Source organism: Cherax quadricarinatus, chromosome 16, assembly GCF_038502225.1.
Source record: "Cherax quadricarinatus isolate ZL_2023a chromosome 16, ASM3850222v1, whole genome shotgun sequence".
In the NCBI taxonomy this organism is placed as follows: domain Eukaryota; kingdom Metazoa; phylum Arthropoda; class Malacostraca; order Decapoda; family Parastacidae; genus Cherax; species Cherax quadricarinatus.
In genome coordinates, this window is record NC_091307.1 from 25,633,462 (window position 1) to 25,654,036 (window position 20,575).

Sequence of the window (20,575 nt, forward strand, 5' to 3'; positions counted from 1 at the left end):
AGGTGGCTAGTTAATAAATCCTGTGAAGAGTTTTTATGAGGAGAGTGAGGCTCAGGTTAGGGTGTGTAGGAAAGAGGGAGATTACTTTCCAGTAAATGTAGGTCTTAGACAAGGAATCATAATGTCACCATCGTTTTTTTTTTTTTTTTTTTAAAAGTCGGCCGTCTCCCACCGAGGCAGGGAGACCCAAAAAAAGAAAGAAAATCCCCAAAAAGAAAATACTTTCATCATCATTCAACACTTTCACCTCATTCACACATAATCACTGTTTTTGCAGAGGTGCTCAGAACACAACAGTTTAGAAGCATATACGTATAAAGATACACAACATATCCCTCCAAACTGCTAATATCCCGAAATCCCTCCTTTAGAGTGCAGGCATTGCACTTCCCATTTCCAGGACTCAAGTCCGGCTATATAAAAATAACCGGTTTTCCTGAATCCCTTCACTAAATATTACCCTGCTCACACTCCAACAGATCGTCAGGTCCCAAATACCATTCGTCTCCATTCACTCCTATCGAACACGCTCATGCACGCCTGCTGGAAGTCCAAGCCCCTCGCCCATAAAATCTCCCTTACCCCTTACTTCCAACCTTTTCAAGGGCGACCCCTACCCCATCTTCCTTCTCCTACCGATTTAAATGCTCTCCATGTCATTCTACTTTGATCCATTCTCTCTAAATGACCAAACCACCTCAACAACCCCTCTTCAGCCCTCTCACTAATACTTTTATTAACTCCACACCTTCTCCTAATTTCCACACTCCGAATTTTCTGCATAATATTTACACCACACATTGCCCTTAGACAGGACATCTCCACTGCTTCCAACCGTCTACTCGCTGCTGCATTCACAACCCAAGCTTCACACCCATATAAGAGTGTTGGTACTACTATACTTTCATACATTCCCTTCTTTGCCTCCATAGATAACGTTTTTTGACTCCACATATACCTCAACACACCACTCACATTTTTTCCCTCATCAATTCTATGATTAACCTCATCCTTCATAAATCCATCCGCCGACACATCAACTCCCAAGTATCTGAAAACATTCACTTCTTCAATACTCCACCTTCCCAATTTGATATCCAATTTTTCTTTATCTAAATCATTTGATACCCTCATCACCTTACTCTTTTCTATGTTCACTTTCAGCTTTCTACCTTTACACACACTCCCAAACTCATCCACTAACCTTTGCAATTTTTCTTTAGAATCTCCCATAAGCACAGTATCATCAGCAAAAAGTAACCAAAATAACCATGGTTATTTAACATATTTACAGATGGGGTTGTCAAAGAAGTAAATGCTAGGGTATTGGGGAGAGGGGTGGGATTAAATTACACTGGACCCTCGACTTACGATATTAATCCGTTCCAGAGAGCTCCTCGTTAGACGAAAATATGTAAGTTGAATTAATTTTCCCCATAAGAAATAATGGAAATCCAGTTAATCTGTTCCAGACACCCAAAAGTATGAAAAAAATTTTTTTTTACCACATGAAATATACATTTTCCTACACACAAAAAGAAGGATACATGCACAATATACGTACTGTACTAAATGAAGAATAAATGACACTTACCTTTATTGAAGATGTAGTGATGAGTGATGGGATGGGAAGAGGGGAGATGGAGGTTTATTATTTTTTGGAAGGGGAATCCCCTTCCATAAGGCCTTTAGCCCTTTGAGGGTTTTGGTCGTACTAGTACGTCTTACGCGTAGGGGTTTTTGACGTACTAGTGTGCATAAATTCTAGCGGCCTCAAATCTAGTGGGAGAAAGCTGGTAGGCCTTCATATGAAAGAATGGGTCTATGTGGTCAGTGTGCACAGTCTAAAAAAAATCCTGCAGCACACAGTGCATAATGAGAAAAAAAAAACTTTGACCATTTTTTTGGAATAAATCAGCGACTTTGCAGTGTATTTTCGTATGGTATTTATTGTTGTATTCTAGTTTTCTTGGTCTCATTTCATAGAATGGAAGACATATTACAGAAATTGAGATGATTTTGACTGGTTTTACAATGAAAGGTGCCTTGAAATTGAGCTCAAAGTAGCAGAAATGTTCGATTTTTACCAAACTTCAAAAGTAAACAAATCGTGCCAAGCGTGCAATACACGTCAACTGGTGAGTCTAATATTCTTTCACAAGTGCACCAATAATATTTATACCATTTTTTACACTGATGCAGTAGTCTGCATAACAGTAAATCTTATATTTTTTGTGAGAATAAAAATTCAAAGTGGAAAGCAAAAGAATATAAGATGGGCCTTGAGACGTGACTAATGACTAGAGGAAATGTCATTTTAGTGCCAGGAATGTCTTTCTTGTTTATTCTGGACCCTATTCGGAAATTGGCATCTTTTGAAATTTGTGTGAAATTGGCAAAATTGCTAAATTCTGACCACTGTACTGGATAGTTGAGTTTCATAAATGGGTGGTTTCTTGCACCCATTCGGTAGAAAAAATGGATTTCTAGCGAAATATTCATGTTTTTTGTCGACTAGTACAGTGAAATTGGCCGAAAATGGGGCTCAAAGTGGGCAAAATCGCCGATGCGTAAACATCGCCGAGACCGCTAACTTTGCGAGAGCATAATTCCGTAAGTTTTCTATCAAATTTCAAACTTTTGGTGTCTTTATGATCGGGAAAAGATTCTCTATCTTTTCGTAAGAGAAAATAATTCTTTTTTTTTTTAAATTTGGCCGACCCTGAGAACGAGTTTCGGAGAGGGCTTGTCGACCCTCAAAGGGTTAGGTAGCAAGTCCTTTTCCAGGGTTACTTCCTTTCTCCTTTTAATGCCACTGGGAACAACTTGAAAGTCGCTGGACCTCTGTTGCACCAAAAATCTGTCCATAGAGCTCTGTACCTCACGTTCCTTTAAGATTGTCCTAAAGTGGGTCACAACATTGCCATTGTAAAAGTCACCAGCACGGCTTGCAATAGCTGTGTCAGGGTGATTTTCCTTCATAAAGGTTTGCACCTTTGTCCACATTGTACACATTTCCTTAATCGTTGAAGAAGGCAACTTCCCCAACTTGTCTCTCCCCTCCTCTGAAGCAATTTCCTCAGTTGTGGCCTCTTGCTGTTGCAGATGCTCTTGCATCTGCAACAGCAAGAGGCCACTATGGAAATATGTCACTGTGTCTGACTTTTTTGGGTTATCCTAGGTTCTCTACACATATGCTGCTATGTATGATAATTCTATGTAACTGTATTTGTGTATACCTGAATAAACTTACTTACTTACTTACTTACTCTTCCACATCCTCCCCCCTAACCTCCAACCACATGGACTTTCCCAATGCCACAATAGATTCCACAACTGGCATAGGCTCCTGAGGGTTAGCCCCAAACCCTTCAAAATCTCTCTCTTCTACACATTTTGGCCACAATTTCCTCCAAGCAGAGTTCAAGGTCCTGTTAGTCACTCCCTCCCAAGCCTTACCTATAAGGTTCATGCAATTGAAGATACTAAAGTAATCTTTTCAAAACTCTTAGGGTCAATTGAACGTCTGAGGTCACTTCAAAGCACTTTTGAAACATTGCTTTGGTGTACAGTTTTTTGAAATTTGAAATGACCTGCTGGTCTATGAGTTGGAGGAGAAGAGTGGTATTAGGAGGCAAAAACTTTACTTTAATAAAACTCAACTCCCCTGAAATTCACTCTGGCAAGTCTGAAGGATGAGCAGGAGCATTGTCTAAAACCAGGAGGCACTTAAGGTCCAATTTACTTTCCAGGAGGTAATTTTTCACAGTGGGGCCAAACACACTGTAAAACCAGTCATAGAAAATGTCCCAAGTGACCCATGCCTTACTGTTTGCCCTCCACATCACACCCAAATTAGCCTTGACGGCATTGTTTTTTCTGAACACTCTGGGAGTTTCAGAGTGATACATGAGTAGAGGCTTCACTCTGCAATCCCCACCAGCATTACTATTTTTTTATTTTATTTTTTTATTATCACACTGGCCGATTCCCACCAAGGCAGGGTGGCCCGAAAAAGAAAAACTTTCACCATCATTCACTCCATCACTGTCTTGCCAGAAGGGTGCTTTACACTACAGTTTTTAAACCAACATTAACACCCCTCCTTCAGAGTGCAGGCACTGTACTTCCCATCTCCAGGACTCAAGTCCAGCCTGCCGGTTTCCCTGAACCCCTTCATAAATGTTACTTTGCTCATACTCCAACAGCACGTCAAGTATTAAAAACCATTCGTCTCCATTCACTCCTATCAAACACGCTCACGCACGCCTGCTGGAAGTCCAAGCCCCTCACGCACAAAACCTCCTTTACCCCCTCCCTCCAACCTTTCCTAGGCCGACCCCTACCCTGCCTTCCTTCCACTACAGACTGATACACTCTTGAAGTCATTCTGTTTCACTCCATTCTCTCTACATGTCCGAACCACCTCAACAACCCTTCCTCAGCCCTCTGGACAACAGTTTTGGTAATCCCGCACCTCCTCCTAACTTCCAAACTACGAATTCTCTGCATTATATTCACACCACACATTGCCCTCAGACATGACATCTCCACTGCCTCCATCCTTCTCCTCGCTGCAGCATTCATCACCCATGCTTCACACCCATGTAAGAGCGTTGGTAAAACTATACTCTCATACATTCCCCTCTTTGCCTCCAAGGACAAAGTTCTTTGTCTCCACAGACTCTTAAGTGCACCACTCACCCTTTTCCCCTCATCAATTCTATGATTCACCTCATCCTTCATAGACCCATCCGCTGACACATCCACTCCCAAATATCTGAATACATTCACCTCCTCCATACTCTCTCCCTCCAATCTGATATCCAATCTTTCATCACCTAATATTTTTGTTATCCTCATAACCTTACACAACATTAAAGTAACCCTGTCCTTCATAGGCTTGTGTCCTGGGAGTTCTTTTTCCTCCTGTGTAATGTAGGTCCTGTTTGGCATTTTCTTCCAAAACAGGCCTGTTTCGTCACAATTAAACACTTGCTGGGGTTGCGATCCTTCAGCCTCTATGTACCCCTGGAATTCCTGCACATATTTTTCAGCCACTTTTTTGTCCAAACTGGCAGCCTCACCATGCCTTACCACACTGCGTATGCCACTACGATTCTTAAATCTCTCAAACCAACCTTTGCTGGCCTTAAATTCACTCAATCACCACTAGTTGCAGGCATTTTTTTAATTAAATTGTTATGCAACTGCCTTGCCTTTTCACTTATGATCACTTGAGAGATGCTATATCCTGATATCTGTTTTTCATTTATCCACACCAATAACAGTCTCTCGACATCTTCGAGTACTTGCGATCCGTGTTTCAAAAAGATACTTGCACCTTTTGCAACAACAGCTTCCTTGATTGACTTTTTGTTGGCCAAGATAGTAGCGATGGTTGATTGGGGTTTGTTGTACAACCTGGCCGGCTCGGAGACACGTGCTCTACTCTCATATTTAGTGATTATCTCTTTTTTTTTCATTTCGATTATAATTTTCACCTTTTTTGCCACAGGGTTGGCACTAGAAGCTTTCTTTGGGCTCATGGTGGCTTATTTAGTAGTTACAAGCACTAAAAACACTGGAATAATACAAAATGTTCCGAATGTATGCGTGGGAACGACTGCACTGGCTTGTAAACATTGGCACACTAACTGAAAGCAGGGCAGCTAAGGTGCGCTCAGGCCAGAGGGATGTGTGGACGCATTCGGGATGAATGATGTAAGTCGAGTTTTTGTTCATATGTCGGGGGAAATTTTTTACACTGAAACGCTTCGTAAGTTGATTTTATCATTAAATGAGGCTTTCGTAATTCAGGGTTCACTATATGTGGATACAAATACAAATTGGGAGTTGAAACAATTACTTTTTGCTGACAATACTGTGCCTTTGGGAGATTCTGAAGAGAAGTTGCAAAGGTTAGTGGACGAGTTTGGGAGGGTCTGTAATGGAAGAAAGTTGAAAGTGAGCATTGATAAGAGTAAGATGATAAAGATATCAAACAATTGAGATGAGGAAAAATTAGTGATAAGATTAAGGTGATGAGGGTATCAAATGATATAGATTGGAGGGAAGGAGTATGGAAAAAGTAAATGTGTTCAGATATTTGGGGGTAGACTTGTCAGCAGATTGGCTTAAGAAAGATGAGGTAAACCATAGAATTGATGAAGGAAAAACAGTGGGTGGTGCATTGAAGTATCTGTGGAAACAAAGAACATTTTTCATGGAGGCAAAGAAGGGAATGTATTAGAGTATAGTGTTATATGGATATGAAGCATGGGTTGTAAATGTTGCAGCAGGAAGGAGGCTGGAAGCAGTGGAGATGTCATGTCTAAGGGTAATGTGTGGATTAAATATTATGCAGAGAATTCGTAGTGTGGAAATTAGGAGGGGGGTGTGGAGTTACTAAAAGTATTATTCAGAGGGCTAAGGAGGGGTTGTTGAGGTGGTTTGGTCATTTAGAGAGGATGGAGCAAAATAGGATGACTTGGAGGGTGTATAAATCTGTAGTGGAGGGAAGGAGGCATAGAGGTCGTCCTAGGAAAGGATGGAGGGAGCGGGTAAAAAGAGGTTTTGTGTGCAAAGCGCTTGGTTGTACAGCAGGCATGTGTGAATGTGTTAGATAGGAGTGAGTGGAGATGAATGGTTTTTGGTACTTGACAGGCTATTGGAGTGTGAGCAGGGTAATATTTTGTGAAGGGATTCAGGTACACTGGTTAGCTGGACTTGAGTCCTGGAGGTGGGAAGTACAATGCTTGCACTTTAAACCCTTGACTGTCACAACCCCAAATCCTGAGGTGTCTCCTGGTGTCGAAAAATTTCTGAAAAAAAATTATTTTTTCTTATGAAATGATAGAGAATCTTTTCCCAATTGTAATGACACCAAAAGAATGAAATTTGATGAAAAACTGATGGAATTACACTCTCGCAAGTTAGCAACCTCGGTGATATTTACGAATTGGTAATTTTGCTCACTTTGAGCCCTATTTTTGGGTAATTCCATTGTTCCAGTTGACCAAACTCATAGCTATTTCTTTAGAACTCCATTTTTTCTATCAATTGAGTACAAGAAACTGCCCATTTACTGATTTCAACTACCCAATAATGTGGTCAGAAATTTGCAATTTGGCCAATTTCACAAAAATTAAAAAATATGACAATTTCAAAATAGAGTCCAGAATGAACAATGCAGACATTCCTGGCTCTAAAATAACATTTTCTTTGTTTATCAGTCACGTCTCCAGGCCCCTCTGATATTACTCTTGCTTTCTATTTTGAATTTTTATTCAAACAAAAAATAGAAGATTTACTGTTATGCAGACTACTGCAATATTGTAATAATTGTATAAATAACATCAACCCATTCTTGACTGCATATTAGAATGGCTACTTGGACATTCATTGGAAAATGACATCGTTTGTTTACTTTGGAACATCGGCAAAATCAAACATTTCCCCTACTTTGAGCTCCATTTCCTCTATTCCTATAAAATGTTTTCCATTCTATCAAATGAGACCAAGAAAACAAGAAAACAACAATAAATACTATACGAAAATAGACCACAAAGTCAGCATTATAATTAAAAAAATGGTCGGAGTTTTTTTTTTCTCATTATGCACTGCGTGCTGCAGGATTTTTTTTATTTGGTGCACACTGACCACACAGACCCATTCTCTCACATATGGGCCTACCAGCTTTGTCCTGCTTGATTTGAAGCTGCTAGAATTTACGATTACATATACATCAAACACGTTGGCTCATAAGACATATATATATGACTGAAACAGTCAAGGGGTTAAAGGAGGGGTTTGGGATATTTGATGTTTGGAGTGACGTCTGAACTGTTGTATCTGCATTCCTCTCCAAAGACAGTGATTATGTGTGAATGATCATGGAAGTGTTTCTTTCTTTTTTGGGTCACCCTGCCTTGGTGGGAGATGGCCAGCATGTTGAAAAAAAAGAAAAAATTCTGAGATCCAGTTTATGGTGGTCTGTTATATGGAGGGTTTACTGTACTTCAGGAATGTACAAATGTTTTTGTATCAAACTGTATTTGTATCATAATAGTATCAAAGCTGTAGCCATGTGTACTGTAAACTCACCCATTGTAATTTCTTTGTATGTTTTTAAGGAAATAAAGATTTTTATTTTTCTCCATACAGCATTAATTCACTTAGAAGTGTAAACTCAAAGTTTACTTTTATAGGATATTATACAGTGAAGAATTCTTTTACTGAATTTCTTTACTTTTGAACCTACAATACAGTATCCAGCATTTTGTATGATACACTTCATTATTATTTTAATATCATGTTTTTTATTATGTAATAATATAAATACACACAGTTTGCACGTGTGATCCTTTTAGATATGATAAAATTTTCTCCCATTTAATAGGTTTGGTGTTCCTTTAATTGATGGTGGAACAGTCCGCTTGCCAGCCATTGTTGGTCTTGGACGTGCTCTTGATCTGATCCTAACTGGCAGAGCAATTAAAGGGAAAGAAGCTGCTGAGTGGGGTCTAGCCACTCGTCTAGTAGCATGTGGTACAGGTAAGGTAGTAGGTCCTTCTTTTTGAATGAGTAATTATGTGCAAAATAACCACAGTGAAAAAAATTATATAAGAGTGCTCTTGATAGATTCTGGTATTACACTGTTATACATCTCATAACAAGCTTTTTTTTTTTTTGCCACAAGTATGCTGACATCACAGTTCAGATTTACCCTGCAACTGTAACATCCTCACAAATTATGCATGACTTCATTATTTAACTATGGGACTTGGTATGACACTGTAATATTCATTTCATAACAGATTATATACAAGCACAGTATTTAATCATGATACTTGTTTATACTCTTTTCACTACTAGTATTAATAAATGATAGTGTTGAATTTCAGCAACAGTTGATGAAACTTGTTTCTGACAGACACAAAAGAATTAGCTGGATCAGGTGGTGATTGGTTAAAAGTATTTTATTTGGTTTTGAGTTAAGAAGTGGTCTTTCATCTAGTTCTTGCATGTCATTTGAATATTCACTCTTTTCCATTTATATGTGGTACAATATTTTAGAAGCAAGTTATAAATGACTTTGTCATTAGCATTCCAGTGGAATGTTGTCATCTTGGAAGATATTTTTTTATATTTTCTTATTAGCTACCATAGAAAATATTTCAATTGTATTTTATTTCTCTAGCTATAGGGCAAGCACTCAACCTGGCTCAGTCCTTGATCAAGTTTCCACAAAAATGCATGCTGGTTGATCGAGCTTCTACCTTCAATGCAACATTTAATGCAAAATCTCTGCAAGAAGCTCTACAGTTTGAACATGAAAATGGAATACCAGTAGTTATGGAGGTAAGGTTATCCTTTTGAGTTGTAATGTCCGTGCACATTTGAAAAGAGAGTGAGTGAGTGATGTTGAATGTGTTTCTTCCTGTAGATCCTTCAGTTCTACTTTGCTAGATATTTGAACTTTGATAAGTTAGAAAATTTAAATTAAATGAGGGTAAGAGACAGAATTTGATTGTCATGGGAAATCAAGGGAGATCAGATTGGAGATTCTGGTGCCTTTAATCATGGTATTGTCAGTTTTCAGCCTGTGGAATCAGTGAAGATGTGGGTGTCTACCTCGATTCTTAAATGCCATTTCTTGGACACATCAACCACATTGTTAAATCTTAGTTTTCTTATTTGTAATCTTTATGCGGTCAAAAAAGTATCTTTATAAGCAGTGTATCTTGGTTCTTATTCACAGGTTTGTTTCCTCTCAAATTGATTTTGAAATTGTTTGTTTGTGGGTTTGCCTAACTTCTTACTAAAACAATTTAAGTTTGTACTGAATTGTACAGCTATGTACTGGTATTTTTGCTTGTATTTTTACTTGTATGAGCTACAATGACTACTTGTCAAGGCAAGAATAGAATTTAAACTCTGTTCATTAACATTTAAAGCTATTATGTTTAATGAATGCAAGGATCTTGCTGATATACTTGTACCTTTAACATCGGGCTGGGAAATGTTTCTGCAAATTGCAGTAGACCTCTTTTTAGACTTAAGCTTTGTGCTGTTGGGAGAAATCATTTGCAGAAAAAGCCTTGTCTTACATAGCTCCTGGATTGTTCAACAGGTTGCCAGTGGCTGTTAAGAGTCAGGAATCTGTTGATGCTTTTTACCCTCAGTTTTAAGCACATTTCTTATCTAGAGATTATGGTCTTGATAATCATACTGTCACTGTGGAATATAAACTTTAGTATTTAATTTTTCATCATTGTTGTTGCCATTATGGCTTGGCATTTAATCACTTGTGGATTTCTTGCAAGAGCAGGTGGTCAAGAATAACAAGATCCTAAATTACATGATTATTATTATTATTATTTTTTTTTTTCCAACAAGTCGGCCGTCTCCCACCGAGGCAGGGTGACTCAAAAAAGAAAGAAAATCCCCAAAAAGAAAATACTTTCATCATCATTCAACACTTTCACCTCACTCACACATTATCACTGTTTTTGCAGAGGTGCTCAGAATACAACAGTTTAGAAGCATACACATATAAAGATACACAACATATCCCTCCAAACTGCCAATATCCCAAACCCCTCCTTTAAAGTGCAGGCATTGTACTTCCCATTTCCAGGACTCAAGTCCGACTATATGAAAATAACCGGTTTCCCTGAATCCCTTCACTAAATATTACCCTGCTCACACTCCAACAGATCGTCAGGTCCCAGGTACCATTCGTCTCCATTCACTCCTATCTAACACGCTCATGCACGCTTGCTGGAAGTCCAAGCCCCTTGCCCACAAAACCTCCTTTACCCCCTCTCTCCAACCCTTTCGAGGACGACCCCTACCCCGCCTTCCTTCCTCGATAGATTTATATGCTTTCCATGTCATTCTACTTTGATCCATTCTCTCTAAATGACCAAACCACCTCAACAACCCCTCTTCTGCCCTCTGACTAATACTTTTATTAGCTCCACACCTTTTCCTAATTTCCACACTCTGAATTTTCTGCATAATATTTACACCACACATTGCCCTTAAACAGGACATCTCCACTGCCTCCAACCGTCTCCTCGCTGCTGCATTTACCACCCAAGCTTCACACCCATATAAGAGTGTTGGTACTACTATACAGTGGACCCTCGACCAGCGATGGCATCGATTAACGATAAATCTGACTAGCGATACATTTTATCGCAAAAATTTTGCCTCGATTAGCGCTAAAAAACTCGACCAACACTATTCCTTCCATCTGAGACGCGTCCACTTCTGGCCAGTGTTTACAAGCCAGCCAGCCACCGCGGTCGCTTCCAAGCATACAATCGGAACATTTCATATTATCACAGCCTTTTTAGTGATTGCAACTGCAAAATAAGTCACCATGGGCCCCAAGAAAGCTTCTAGTGCCAACCCTACAGCAAAAAGGGTGAGAATTACTATGGATATGAAGAAAGAGATCATTGCTAAGTATGAAAGTGGAGTGCATGTCTCCGAGCTGGCCAGGCTGTACACAAAACCCCAATCAACCATCGCTACTATTGTGGCCAAGAAAACGGCAATCAAGGAAGCTGTTCTTGCCAAAGATGCAACTATGTTTTCGAAACTGAGATCGCAAGTGATAGAAGATGTTGAGAGACTGTTATTGGTATGGATAAACGAAAAACAGATAGCAGGAGATAGCATCTCTCAAGCGATCATATGTGAAAAGGCTAGGAAGTTGCATGACGATTTAATTAGAAAAATGCCAGCAACTAGTGGTGATGTGAGTGAATTTAAGGCCAGCAAAGGTTGGTTTGAGAGATTTAAGAATCGTAGTGGCATACATAGTGTGATAAGGCATGGTGAGGCTGCCAGTTTGGACCAAAAAGCAGCTGAAAAATATGTGCAGGAATTCAAGGAGTACATAGACAGTGAAGGACTGAAACCTGAACAAGTGTTTAATGGTGACACTGACAATGTTGTGAAACACGTTAGGAATGTCATAAAGGAACGGGAGGTACAGGCCTCTATGGGCAGATATGTTGTGCGACAGAGGTCCAGTGACTCTCAAGATGGTCCTAGTGGCATTAAAAGAAGGGAAGTAACCCCGAAAAAGGACTTGCCACCTCAAGTCCTAATGGAAGGGGATTCCCCTTCTAAACACTAAGACCATCAACACACTCCCCTCTTCCCATCCCATCAATCATCACCAGATCTTCAATAAAGGTAAGTGTCATGTAACTGTGCATGTCTTCTTCAGTTTGTGTGTATTAAAATTAATATTTCATGTGTTAAAAATGTTTTTTTTCAATACTTTTGGGTGTCTTGCACGGATTAATTTGATTTCCATTATTTCTTATGGGGAAAATTAACTTGACTAATGATTATTTTGACTAACGATGAGCTCTCAGGAACGGATTAATAGCGTTAGTCGAGGGTCCACTGTACTTTCATACATTCCCTTCTTTGCCTCCATAGATAACATTTTTTGACTCCACATATACCTCAACGCACCACTCACCTTTTTTCCCTCATCAATTCTATAATTAACCTCATCCTTCATAAATCCATCCGCCGACATGTCAACTCCCAAGTATCTGAAAACATTCACTTCTTCCATACTCCTCCTCCCCAATTTGATATCCAATTTTTCTTTATCTAAATCATTTGATACCCTCATTACCTTACTCTTTTCTATGTTCACTTTCAACTTTCTACCTTTACACACATTCCCAAACTCATCCACTAACCTTTGCAATTTTTCTTCAGAATCTCCCATAAGCACAGTATCATCAGCAAAAAGTAACTGTGTCAATTCCCATTTTGAATTTGATTCCCCAAAATTTAATCCCACCCCTCTCCCGAACACCCTAGCATTTACTTCCTTTACAACCCCATCTATAAATATATTAAACAACCATGGTGACATTACACATCCCTGTCTAAGACCTACTTTTACCGGGAAGTAGTCTCCCTCTCTTCTACACACCCTAACCTGACCCTCACTATCCTCATAAAAACTCTTTACAGCATTTAATAACTTACCACCTATTCCATATACTTGCAACATCTGCCACATTGCTCCTCTATCCACTCTATCATATGCCTTTTCTAAATCCATAAATGCAATAAAAACTTCCCTGCCTTTATCTAAATACTGTTCACATATATGCTTCAATGTAAACACTTGATTTACACATCCCCTACCCACTCTGAAACCTCCTTGCTCATCCGCAATCCTACATTCTGTCTTACCTCTAATTCTTTCAATTATCACCCTACCGTACACTTTTCCTGGTATACTCAGTAAACTTCTTCCTTTCAACACATTGGCCGTATCCCACCGAGGCGGGGTGGCCCAAAAGGAAAAACAAAATTTTCTCCTTTTACATTTAGTAATATATACAGGAGAAGAGGTTACTAGCCCCTTGCTCCCGGCATTTTAGTCGCCTCTTACAACACGCATTGCTTACGGAAGAAGAATTCTGTTCCACTTCCCCATGGAGATATAAGGAAATAAACAAGAATAAGAACTAGAAAGAAAATAGAAGAAAACCCAGAAGGGTGTGTATATATGTGCTTGTACATGTATGTGTAGTGTGACCTAAGTGTAAGTAGAAGTAGCAAGACATACCTGAAATCTTGCATGTTCATGAGACAGAAAAAAGGACACCAGCAATCCTACCATCATGTAAAACAATTACAGGCTTTCGTTTTACACTCACTTGGCAGGACGGTAGTACCTCCCTGGGCGGTTGCTGTCTACCAACCTACTACCTACAACTCAGTAAACTTATTCCTCTATAATTTTTACAATCTCTTTTGTCCCCTTTCCCTTTATATAAAGGGACTATACATGCTCTACGCCAATCCCTAGGTACCTTCCCCTCTTTCATACATTTATTAAACAAAAGTACCAACCACTCCAACACTATATCCCCCCCTGCTTTTAAAATTTCTGTCATGATCCCATCAGTTCCAGCTGCTTTACCCCCTTTCATTCTACGTAATGCCTCACGTACCTCCCCCACACTTACATTCTGCTCTTCTTCACTCCTAAAAGATGGTATACCTCCCTGACCAGTGCATGAAATTACTGCCTCTCTTTCTTCCTTAACATTTAAAAGTTCCTCAAAATATTCTCGCCATCTACCTAATACCTCCATCTTCCCATCTACTAACTCCCCTACTCTGTTTTTAACTGACAAATCCATACTTTCCCTAGGCTTTCTTAACTTGTTTAACTCACTCCAAAATTTTTTCTTATTTTCATTAAAATTTCTTGACAGTGCCTCTCCCACTCTATCATCTGCTCTCCTTTTGCACTCTCTCACCACTCTCTTTACCTTTCTTTTACTCTCCATATACTCTGCTCTTCTTATAACACTTCTGCTTTGTAAAAACCTCTCATAAGCTACCTTTTTCTCTTTTATCACACCCTTTACTTCATCATTCCACCAATCACTCCTCTTTCCTCCTGCCCCCACCCTCCTATAACCACAAACTTCTGCCCCACATTCTAATACTGCATTTTTAAAACTATTCTAACCCTCTTCAACCCCCCCACTACTCATCTTTGCACTAGCCCACCTTTCTGCCAATAGTCGCTTATATCTCACCCGAACTTCCTCCTCCCTTAGTTTATACACTTTCACCTCCCTCTTACTTGTTGTTGCCACCTTCCTCTTTTCCCATCTACCTCTTACTCTAACTGTAGCTACAACTAAATAATGATCCGATATATCAGTTGCCCCTCTATAAACATGTACATCCTGGAGCCTACCCATCAACCTTTTATCCACCAATACATAATCTAATAAACTACTTTCATTACGTACTACATCATACCTTGTATATTTATTTATCCTCTTTTTCATAAAATATGTATTACTTATTACCAAATCTCTTTCTACACATAGCTCAATTAAAGGCTCCCCATTTACATTTACCCCTGGCACCCCAAATTTACCTACTACTCCCTCCATAACATTTTTACCCACTTTAGCATTGAAATCCCCAACCACCATTACTCTCACACTTGATTCAAAACTCCCCACGCATTCACTCAACATTTCCCAAAATCTCTCTCTCTCCTCTACACTTCTCTCTTCTCCAGGTGCATACACGCTTATTATAACCCACTTTTCACATCCAATCTTTATTTTACTCCACATAATCCTTGAATTAATACATATATAGTCCCTCTTTTCCTGCCATAGCTTATCCTTCAACATTATTGCTACTCCTTCTTTAGCTCTAACTCTATTTGAAACCCCTGACCTAATCCCATTTATTATTATTATTATTATTATTATTATTATTATTATTATTATTATTATTATTATTATATTTACTATGTATTGACTCTGTTTCATTCAGTCCAATCACATCTCTCTCTTTTACCATGTTTCACTCAGTCCCATCTTATTTCTCTCCTTTGCCATATTTCACTCAGTCCCATATCTCTCTCCTTTGCCATGTTTTACTCAGTCCAATCACATCTCTCTCCTTTGCTGTGTTTCACTTGGTCCCATCATGTTTCTCTCCTTTGCCATGTTTCACTCTGTCCCATCACACTGATTTGTCATGTTGCACTCAGTCCTCTCACATCTTTCATTTGCAATGTGTTCACTTCATCCCACCATGGTACATTCCTTCCCCTAACCACATGTTTCACTCTGTCTCATCATATCTGCATCAATCATTCACAGCACATCCCCCTGATTTAGTTATTATACTGATTTAGTTATTATACCAGTTATTTTCATATAGTTGGACTTGAGTCCTGGAAATGAGAAGTATAATGCCTGCACTTTAAAGGAGGGGTTTGGGATATTGGCAGTTTGGAGGGATATGTTGTGTATCTTCATACGTATATGCTTCTAAACTGTTGTATTCTGAGCACCTCTGCAAAAACAGCGATAATGTGTGAGTGTGGTGAAAGTGTTGAATGATGATGAAAGTATTTTCTTTTTGGGGATTTTCTTTCTTTTTTGGGTCACCCTGCCTCGGTGGGAGATGGCCGACTTGTTAAAAAAAAAAAAAAAACTTGCATTGTTTTCTTACCCTACCCCCTTACCATTCTAAAGTATTTTTTTTTATTTTTAAGTAAAAATAACATTCTCTCCAAGGATTTTATTACCTGCCAAACTAATTTTCTGCTTACTTGTAAAATAAATATTAGATTATTATGCATCATGCTTTAATATTTATGGGTGATACTATTCTCTGGTGGGAATCTCAATAACCGATTAAGTTTTTCACCAAAGTGACTTCTTTTGGTTCAAGATACAGTACTCGGTGAGTGCAACACTGCTTTCAGTTTTAGAATAGACTAGTCCTGTTATTTTGCCATGGGCAGTATATTTTTTGCATGATTATTATTATTATTATTTTTTTATTTATTTATTATCACACTGGCCGATTCCCACCAAGGCAGGGTGGCCCGAAAAAGAAAAACTTTCACCATCATTCACTCCATCACTGTCTTGCCAGAAGGGTGCTTTACACTACAGTTTTTAAACTGCAACATTAACACCCCTCCTTCAGAGTGCAGGCACTGTACTTCCCATCTCCAGGACTCAAGTCCGGCCTGCCAGTTTCCCTGAACCCCTTCATAAATGTTACTTTGCTCACACTCCAACAGCACATCAAGTATTAAAAACCATTTGTCTCCATTCACTCCTATCAAACACGCTCACGCATGCCTGCTGGAAGTCCAAGCCCCTCGCACACAAAACCTATTTTACCCCCTCCCTCCAACCTTTCCTAGGCCGACCCCTACCCCGCCTTCCTTCCACTACAGACTGATACACTCTTGAAGTCACTCTGTTTCGCTCAATTCTCTCTACATGTCCGAACCACCTCAACAACCCTTCCTCAGCCCTCTGGACAACAGTTTTGGTAATCCCGCACCTCCTCCTAACTTCCAAACTACGAATTCTCTGCATTATATTCACACCACACATTGCCCTCAGACATGACATCTCCACTGCCTCCATCCTTCTCCTCGCTGCAGCATTCATCACCCATGCTTCACACCCATGTAAGAGCGTTGGTAAAACTATACTCTCATACATTTCCCTCTTTGCCTCCAAGGACAAAGTTCTTTGTCTCCACAGAAACTCACCCTTTTCCCCTCATCAATTCTATGATTCACCTCATCTTTCATAGACCCATCCACTGACACGTCCACTCCCAAGTATCTGAATACATTCACCTCCTCCATACTCTCTCCCTCCAATCTGATATCCAATCTTTCATCACCTAATCTTTTTGTTATCCTCATAACCTTACTCTTTCCTGTATTCACTTTTAATTTTCTTTTGCACACCCTACCAAATTCATCCACCAATCTCTGCAACTTCTCTTCAGAATCTCCCAAGAGCACCGTGTCATCAGCAAAGAGCAACTGTGACAACTCCCACTTTATGTGTGATTCTTTATCTTTTAACTCCACACCTCTTGCCAAGACCCTCGCATTTACTTCTCTTACAACCCCATCTATAAATATATTAAACAACCACTGTGACATTATTATTATTTTTTTTTTTTTAACAAGTCGGCCGTCTCCCACCGAGGCAGGGTGACCCAAAAAAAGAAAGAAAATCCCCAAAAAGAAAATACTTTCATCATCATTCAACTCTTTCACCTCACTCACACATAATCACTGTTTTTGCAGAGGTGCTCAGAACACAATAGTTTAGAAGCATATACCTATAAAGATACACAACATATCCTTCCAAACTGCCAATATCCCGAACCCCTCATTTAAAATGCAGGCATTGTACTTCCCATTTCCAGGACTGAAGTCCAGCTATATAAAAATAACCGGTTTCCCTGAATCCCTTCACTAAATATTACCCTGCTCACACTCCAACAGATCGTCAGGTCCCAAATACCATTTGTCTCCATTCACTCCTATCTTTGAGTGACCATTTAGACCCACAGGAATTATTTAATTTTGGACAATGCTGAAATTTCTTTTCTTTTAAATTTTGTATGTATTGACATCAAGGATTTCTAGTGCCTCAACCAGTATAATTAATTTGTTTTATTTTAGACATTTAAGCAAAAATTACAGTAGTTTTTTGAATTCTCTTGTATTCATTGTAAACTCCTAAATTTACACCTTATTGTTATTGCCTTATTAATCTTAAGTTAATTTAAAGTCTACCTGAAATGCTCTGCATATGTAGGGGCTTTTGGCATGTACAGTGGTCTCTCGCTTTTCGTAGTTCTCGGCAATTGTAAATTTCGCCAATCATAGGGGTATTTTCGTATAAACATGGACTCGCTTTTCATAGGTTGACTCGCGAATAGTAGTTCGTCCGGGACGCATACGCACGGTGTGAGCCAAGGCGGCCTCCCTACCCAGCCAGTTTGGCATTGTTTACCAGTGAGTGAAGGTCCCCTCAAGTGCTCCTACGAAATATTTCATAATATTCCACTCATTTTAGTGCTTGCAAGTACTAAATAAGCTACCATGGCTCCAAAGAAAGCTTCTAGTGCCAAGCCTGTGGTAAAGAAGGTGAGAAATATGTACAGTGACAAAGTCTTGGGCCATTTTAGGGAAGTGTTAAAGAGACGCCAGAAACAGAGCTCTCTCCACAGTTACTTTGCGAGACAGGACTAGAGTGACTCTCAAGGTGGTCCTAGTGGCATTAACAAACAGAGAAGAGAAGCAACCCCAGAGAAGCAATTGGTACCTGAGGTGTTGCTGGAAGGGGATTCCCCTTCCAAACTGTAAACAATCCAATCTCTCTCCTCCTCCAGTCTCCCATACACTAAGTAAGTAAGTAAGTAAGAAGAATCTCCAATAAAGGTAAGTGTTACTCTGTTAATGTTTCATTCATCATTTCCCATTGTATTGTTTATGTACTACATGTATATTTCATGTAAAAAAATTTTCTGTTTTAATACTTCTGGGTGTCAGGAACGGATTAATTGCATTTACATTATTTCTTATGGGGAAAATTGATTCGCAAATCGTAAATTTTGTTTATAGTAGCTCCTCCAGGAACGGATTAATTACGAAAAACGAGGGATCACTGTACTCCCAAATGTCATTCTCCTTTGCACAAACATTGTATCACGCTGAAATAATTTTTTTTTTTTTAACACGTCAGCCGTCTCCCACTGAGGCAGGGTGACCCAAAAAATAAAGAAACACTTTCACCATCATTCACACATAATCACTGTCTTTGCAGAGGTGCTCAGATACGACAGCTTAGATGTCACTCCATACAGCCAATATCCCAAACCCCTCCTTTAAAGTGTAGGCATTGTGCTTCCCACCTCTAGGACTAGTCTGGCTGACCAGTTTCCCTGAATCTCTTCACAAAATATTACCCGTCTTACATTCTAACAGCTTGTCAGGTCCCAAAAACCATTCATTTCCATTCATTCCTATCTGTTATTATTATTATTATTATTAGTGTTGCAAATTACAAATTACACCAAGGTTTATTGTCTAAACTTGTTATTGCACAGTATTACTTCTGTTAGAAAGCACTCCTCATAGTTATTTTCTTTTTTCAGGAATCTGTTGTAGGAGCACAAAAGTTTGTTGATGGAATTGGTCGACATGGCAAATTTCACCTGGATCCCCCATTCATCCCAGAGAAAGCCAAGTTATAAAATGATGAAAGCCTTTAAACAAATTTGTTTGGGTTTTATATAGATCATGTATTCTTTTTCTTATTCTGTAATAAAGCTAAATTTTCAAAATTGTGTATCTGACCCATTTTATTTTGTACTTTCCATTTTAGAGATGTGGTTTACAAGAATGAAGTGTGTAATTAAATATTATATTGCAGTATTTGAAATTATCTAAAGTATCTCATTACTATTATTTTTTTTTTTTTTCAACAAGTCGGCCGTCTCCCACCGAGGCAGGGTGACCCAAAAAAGAAAGAAAATCCCCAAAAGGAAAATACTTTCATCATCATTCAACACTTTCACCACACTCGCACATTATCACTGTTTTTGCAGAGGTGCTCAGAATACAACAGTCTAGAAGCATACACATATAAAGATACACAACATATCCCTCCAAACTGCCAATATCCCAAACCCCTCCTTTAAAGTGCAGGCATTGTACTTCCCATTTCCAGGACTCAAGTCCGACTATATGAAAATAACCGGTTTCCCTGAATCCCTTCACTAAATATTACCCTGCTCACACTCCAACAGATCGTCAGGTCCCAAGTACCATTCGTCTCCATTCACTCCTATCTAACACGCTCACGCACGCTTGCTGGAAGTCCAAGCCCCTTGCCCACAAAACCTCCTTACTATTATTATTATTATTATTATTATTATTATTATTATTATTATTATTATTATTATTATTATTATTATTATTATTATAATTGTTATTATCATTATTATTATTGTTATTGCTTTTACTACTGTAATATTCACAGGGATGCTCTAAACCCATAGATGGTCATACAACACCTGAGGAATAGATGGGAGGTAATCAAGTTTGATTCAACAAAGAGAAGGGTAGCCCCCAATTCCTGTAGATCAAGACCCCTTCACCAACATCATGGTGCCCTCCTGAAATGGGTAGAGTATTTGT

The 20,575-nt window shown here is 39.0% G+C and overlaps 2 protein-coding genes across 7 annotated transcripts in view; both read left to right on the top strand.

Annotated features, from left to right (window-relative positions):
• LOC128688906 (enoyl-CoA hydratase EchA19) overlaps window positions 1-19,719 on the top strand; it is a 51,913-nt gene extending 32,194 nt beyond the window's left edge. For all 6 annotated transcript variants that reach the window (XM_070085515.1, XM_070085516.1, XM_070085517.1 and 3 more), the window contains 3 exons: window positions 8,402-8,556; window positions 9,203-9,363; window positions 19,531-19,719. In XM_070085515.1, coding sequence (XP_069941616.1) covers window positions 8,402-8,556; window positions 9,203-9,363; window positions 19,531-19,629 — 415 coding nt within the window. In that variant the 3' untranslated portion in view covers window positions 19,630-19,719. The remainder of the gene's footprint in view (window positions 1-8,401; window positions 8,557-9,202; window positions 9,364-19,530) is intronic.
• A 658-nt stretch (window positions 19,720-20,377) lies between these two features.
• LOC128688904 (neuronal acetylcholine receptor subunit alpha-6) overlaps window positions 20,378-20,575 on the top strand; it is a 35,194-nt gene continuing 34,996 nt past the window's right edge. The window contains exon 1 of the mRNA XM_053776944.2: window positions 20,378-20,562. The gene's annotated coding sequence lies outside the window, so the exon portion shown is untranslated. The remainder of the gene's footprint in view (window positions 20,563-20,575) is intronic.